The following is a 6,135-nucleotide window of genomic DNA, read 5'->3' as shown; positions in this document are numbered from 1 at the left end:
TAGGGTTTACCCACTGCACACCAAAAGTAGCCGCTGCGGGTTCTCTCGTCACCAAAAATAAATAATAAATAATAATAATAAAAAAAATTCTCGAGGTTCGAGATAACCCGACCCAAATAAGGCAAAGTAAACCTCTCTCTTCCTATCTTCTCTAAAAACCCTAACGTCCAAACAATCAAATATAGGGCTTCCATCGACTATGGCCCGATGGTAGGCCCCTAAATAATTTTATTTATCAATTCTTAGTATGGAACTTTATGAATTAATTAATAAAAGTTTCCCTTTTGGCGAGATCCGTTTGTCCATCTCTATTTTCGGAGTTCTTGAAGTCCCTGTCTTTATAGGTTTTAGTTATATTGGAAATATAGATGATAGCGTTTTGATCGTTTCTCATATGATGAAGATGCGGAATATCAGTTTCGTAATTGATCGTTATATGGTATTACATACTCGTATCTTGTCGATTTGTTGGTTGCACTCAATTTGGTTAGATGAAATCGTCCCTCGTCAAGGCTGAAGATTCTATGATCCTCTTGTGAAAAGCTGTTTACGGCGATATGATAGAGGATGTGCTTTGGAGCAATTCAAGTTTATAGATCTTTATTTGAACGAGATTTATTTTATTTGGTTCTAGTCGACTTGTATCTGGTCAAATTTGACACATGTTATAAATATCATTTAATGAATAGATCCTTTCTTTAAAAAAACACAAATTGTTGTATAGGGCGGTCTCTTACCATAAGACCGGCCCAATATCTAAAAGTCCAAAAAAATTCTCATTTTTTTTTAAAAATCTCATTTCACAAGTATTCCCTATATTTTCCCATGTTCTCCCAAGTCCCAACGCCATTGATGCAATGCCCATCTTTCATCTCCATTCTGTAGTATCGACCCGAGTCACCCGACCCATCTGTCACACCTATGAATGGCGACCTCCACCCAACACCAAATAACAACCACAGTCTTCCTTAGATTTTTCGTCAGTACTCATCCAAAGCTTAATGTAAAACACAAAGTTATCCAACTAAAATTGATAGTTGATAAACTAAAAAGCTCATTTCACAAAAGTAAAGAAAACTCTCACTTTTACAATGAAAAAGAACAATTTTAAGAATTGGGTTTTTATCATAACTAAATTAAGTTTTCTAAATATAATTGTGAGTTTTGAATGTTAAACTCCACAAGCACTTAAATAAACCCAAATTTTTAACTTAAAACTCAAAGTTCTCACTATAAAATTATGAATATTCAAAGTTAAAACAACTACTCACAGTAAAACAAATTTGGAACCGAGTTTTAATTTCAGATTTGGGAATTCGTAAACTCGGAATTTAAACCTGGATGTTGGTAGTTGATGTCCATGAGACTACCAAATACCTACGCCCGACAGTGACAAAAGAATAGAAGGGGGCAACCTAAGGAGATGCGATCGATGATCGAAATGGTGGTGTCGAACTGTCGACTATAGAGGAAGTGGTGGCGAGAGGCAGGAGTTTAATGGAGTAACTTCTTTCTTTTGTTGGGCTATCTTCTCCTATTGGGCCCGTCCTATACTATAAGACGGTCTTATAGGAGAGTAGCTGAATAAATTTTACAAAAATAACCCGGCCAAAATAACCTAGTTTAAACTTCACCAAAAAAAAAAAAAAAAAAATAACCTAGTTAAATCCCCTTAAATAAGACCCGACTAAAACCCTCATTTCTCAAGAACAAAAAAAAAAAAGATGCATCAGGCATTAAAGCTCACAAAAATGAAGGTCTCAACCACCATAGCCACCCGTCTCAACACCAACCTCCACTCTCTCCTTCGCCACATATCCACCACCGCCACCACTGCCACCACCGCCGCCGCTACAACCACCAAAGCCGCATCGAAAGAACATATCATGAAACAAATATATAAAGTGGGGTCCGCTGGTGGCAAAGTGTCGGATGTTTTGGACCATATCACAAAAACGGGTCAACGGGTCACTACATTTACCCTGTTTAATTGTTTGAAAGACCTCCGTAGAAACGGCAGTTACCAACAATGTCTTGAGGTTGTTTGCTTTTCTTCTTACGTCTCCATCATTTGTTTAACTTCTAGTTTTTCCGTTTCAGTCATTTTTTTTTTTACCTTTTGTATTCATTGTTAGCCGTATTTTTAATTGAAGGTAAACAAATGATTGAGATGACTTTTTTTATTCATGTGAGAGGTATTTTAATCGAATTTAAATAAATGATTAAGACGGAGCGAGAATTAATTTGTCAAAAAGATGCTAACTTTTTTATCCAAGCACATTGTTTTGTTTGAGTTTGATTAGTATAGTGAATTGCAGCTAGTCTTGCTTGTGACGGGCTAATCCCGTCACAAGCTTGTGACCTCTCACAAAAAGGGAGAGGGGGCACCCCATGTACTTCCCACTCACCTCGCCGTCACAAATGAGAATTTGTGAATTACTATATGAGTAAGTCGCCTGTAAATCGGTTTTACAATATTGCATTGTATAACCATGTAACGAAAGACCTTCATGTCATTATTATTTGAGTGAGGGTATTTAGGTAAATAATTAACAAACATGCTTATGTAAAACGGTTTTATATAAGAATTGTAGTTTGCGAGTTTATGATGATGGGTAATTAGTAAGGGTAATAAATACCATTTCCTAGTAAAGAAAGATGGATTCTTTTTTTTGGTGTATGAGTTTACATTTGCTAGATGCTGTATGGAGTAATTGGTAATAAACCGAAATCGAAACGATTTCTTTTTGGGTTTTAGATTGTGTTTATGTTGTTCTCTCTGCTCTTAGTGACTTCAAAGCTGCTGAATGCTGCTGTGAATGATTGAAAGCAATACAGTCCAAGAAGAAAGATTGGATTTTTTTTTCCTGTTGTAGCTTTACCTTTACTTTGTCATTTGCGAAATGTTGCCATTGGTAGTGACTACTGACTAGTGAGTAAGTGATACCGTTTCTAATAGAACACGTCATCCGAATTGGCGTGTTTCTTTCCTGGAGCTAATTCGAATTCCTGATATAAAGGTTTGATTTTTAGCATGTGCCGAGAGTGTTCTCTGCCTGATTCTGTCTTGTGTAGTCACTTAGTAAATGACCGACTTATTGTATTGTATTCTGTAGCCAATGGAATTGAAATGAGTTTGAGTACATTGATATCACATTAATTTGCCAAGTCACATATTACATTTAAATTTGCCATGTCACATTTAAATTTGATGTTTTGGGTACTCTAGTTTCCTTACCTTATCAGAAAAAAAAAATACAGTCCAAGAAGAAATATTGGATTTTTTTTTTTTTTTTTTTTTTTTTTTTTCCTGTTGTAGCTTTACCTTTACTTTGTGTCATTTGCGAAATGTTGTCATTACTTCTGACTACTGAGTAAGCGACACCGTTTCTAATAGAATACGCCATCCAAACTGGCGTGTTTCTTTTCAGGAGCTAATTCGAATTCCTGAAATAGTTTTGATTTTTAGCTTGTGCCGAGAGCGTTCTCTGCCTGATTGTGTCTTGTGTAGTTCACTTAGTAAATGACCGACTTATTGTATTCCGTAGCCACTGGAATTGAAATGAGTTTCAGTACATCTACATGCTTTTGGGTAATCGGGTCACTGCGTGCTATAATAGATTTTACAGTACACCCCGAGGATATATAAGAAAGGACGGAGTATAAGTTTCTTTCTAAGGATATTTAAGAAAGTACGGAGTATAAGTTTCTTTCTGGCGACTTCTAATTCTCTTGTTTTATGTTTGATGCAGATTATAGATTGGTTTCAGAAAGACGGAAATGACATTTCAGATAGAAACTTCACAATGCGCATAGATATATTGCACAAATTTAAGGGTCTTGCTGAAGTTGAGAAGTACTTTGACAGCATTCCGTCTGTTTCTAAGAACAGTTACGTATATGGGTCACTCTTAAGTTGCTACTGTGCTGATTTGGAAACTGATAAAGCCTTAGCTACTTTCAAAAAGATGGACGAGATGGGTTTTGCGTCTCATGTTGTTGTCTTCAACAATATTCTCAATCTATACGTGAAAACCAAACAGCCCGAAAAGGTTCCAGAACTTATATCAGAAATGAAGAAAAGACACTTGGCTCTAAACAGCCACACATATTGCTTTTGGATCCAAAGCTGTCGACTTCTTGGAGATCTCGAGGGAGTGGAGCGAGTGTTTCATGAGGCTCTAGAAGATAAGCTTATAGAAGACGATTGGTTAATATATTGCAACGTTGCATCTGTGTTTATCGAGTTTGGCCAATTCGAGAAAGCTTCTTCATACTTGAAAAAATTGGAAAATGTCTTGAATTGTTCCGATAATCCAAGTCGTGATGCATTCTATCGTCTGATTAGCTTGTATGCAGGTGCTGGTAAATTGGACGCCGTTATCCAGTCTTGGAACACGCTCAAGTCAAAGTACAAAGTTATTAACAAGCAGAGTTACCTTACACTGCTTCAAGCATTGTCAAGATTAGACGATATTAAAGCCCTCGAAAAGTACTTCCGTGAGTGGGAATCAACCTCCAAGAATTACGATGACATTGTACCGTCTGTTCTAATAGGTGCGTACTTGAGGCACGGCATGCTCAAGGAGGCCGACCTTTTGCTAAAAGATGCTACAAAGAAAAAAGGAAGTGTACCACGCTTTCCACATGTCGAATTCATGAATTACTACTTCGAGAAAGGTCAGACGGAGTGTGCATTGAAGCATATGGAAGCTGCCATTGATTCCAAATGGAAACCGCTTGCTGAGAAGCTTGATCCTTGCTTTCAGCACTTCAAAGATCGGAAAGATGTTGACGGTCTAGAGAAATTTTGCCGGTTATTAAAAAGATCTCAGGCCTTGGACGCAAAAGCCTATTTATGGGTCCTTGAGACTTATGTGGATGCTGAGAAAACGGCTCCTGATATGCGTGAAAGGATAAAGGCAGATGGCATTAATGTTACTCCCAGGCTTGAGGAGTTACTTAAGCGGGTTTGCCCTAATTGGTTTTAGAGCACGGGTTTTTTATTCATCAACAATTCGAGTAAGAGCACCAAGATTAATAAGAGAAGCCGTGAAGTTTGTGAGGCAATCGTGGGATTTGGTTTAGAAGTACTCATGAATCGCGATACATTTGATGTTAGTCCTAGCTTAATTGGCACAATTCTTAAAATAGCTTGATCTTCCAATTTGCAAAAAATGTTCATTGCTAGTTCTTTTAGTGAAACAATGTTGCATTTCACGGTATTGAGTTTACGATCTAACAATGAGCTAAAGTTGTTGGAATTTGTGAGTTGTGATTTGTGAATATGCCACTGCTCTGCCTCTAAAAAATCTGTTTTGTTTCGTGAGCCTCCGAGTGTCATCAGATACGACTGGCAATTGCTACTCGCTAATCTACAAGGAAACAATGTGGTATCTGTATTTCACATACTCTCTGTCCTAGTGAATAGTTTATATTAACCAAATGTAAACTATTGACGGAGACAGATGGAGTAATTACGAACTACGGAGTAAGTATTCTAATTCTAAATGAAACAATGTTGTAGTTAACTAGTTATAATTGAAAACGCCTCCCAAGCAATCTACTCGTATGTTAACATTTTGTTTGTTTGTTTTTCCGTATAATTGCATTAGATGTTTTTTTAGCAAGCGACTGCATGGGTGTGATTGAAGATTTGAATCGATGCAAGACGGGTCAAAGTGATATTTTTTTAGTTTATGAAGGCATTTATTCGTTATGTTCATCTTTTGAAGATGTTGAGTTTTCTTACCTTGGAGATGTTATAATCGTGTGGCGCATGAGTTTGCTCATCTGATACCATGGTTTGTTGATAGGCGTAGTTGGGTCAATGGTTTACCTATAAACATTGGCGAGACTGCGTCGATTGATCGTCATAATGCAATATAAACCCCTTGTGGATTGTTTAAAAAAAATGAATTTTGACATCAAAAAATTATAATGTAACTTATAAACTTTAAAAAACTCAGAAAAAATACACATAAACTCAGTTACATATTAGGTTACATGTAACACTTTCATTTTTTCCTTTAATTTACCAGAAGTATGAGGATTGAGGCCATAAATTACACTTAGACATTGCAAACAGGTTAACCAAAATGGGTGCGGATCGGATTTGTTCAAGTGGGGTCATTT

The 6,135-nt window shown here is 36.7% G+C and overlaps 1 protein-coding gene across 1 annotated transcript; it reads left to right on the top strand.

Moving 5' to 3' along the window:
• Nucleotides 1–1,679: 1,679 nt before the first annotated feature.
• Nucleotides 1,680–5,239, top strand: LOC141605131 (pentatricopeptide repeat-containing protein At4g01990, mitochondrial-like). The gene is made up of 2 exons (XM_074423792.1): nt 1,680–2,039; nt 3,753–5,239. The coding sequence occupies exons 1-2, from the start codon at nt 1,725–1,727 to the stop codon at nt 4,989–4,991; spliced, it is 1,554 nt and encodes a 517-aa protein (XP_074279893.1). The 5' UTR covers nt 1,680–1,724; the 3' UTR covers nt 4,992–5,239.
• Nucleotides 5,240–6,135: the final 896 nt, after the last annotated feature.

Source organism: Silene latifolia, chromosome 10, assembly GCF_048544455.1.
Source record: "Silene latifolia isolate original U9 population chromosome 10, ASM4854445v1, whole genome shotgun sequence".
Taxonomy (NCBI): domain Eukaryota; kingdom Viridiplantae; phylum Streptophyta; class Magnoliopsida; order Caryophyllales; family Caryophyllaceae; genus Silene; species Silene latifolia.
Note: the sequence above shows the minus strand (reverse complement) of the source record. Positions and strands in the feature narration are given on the sequence as shown.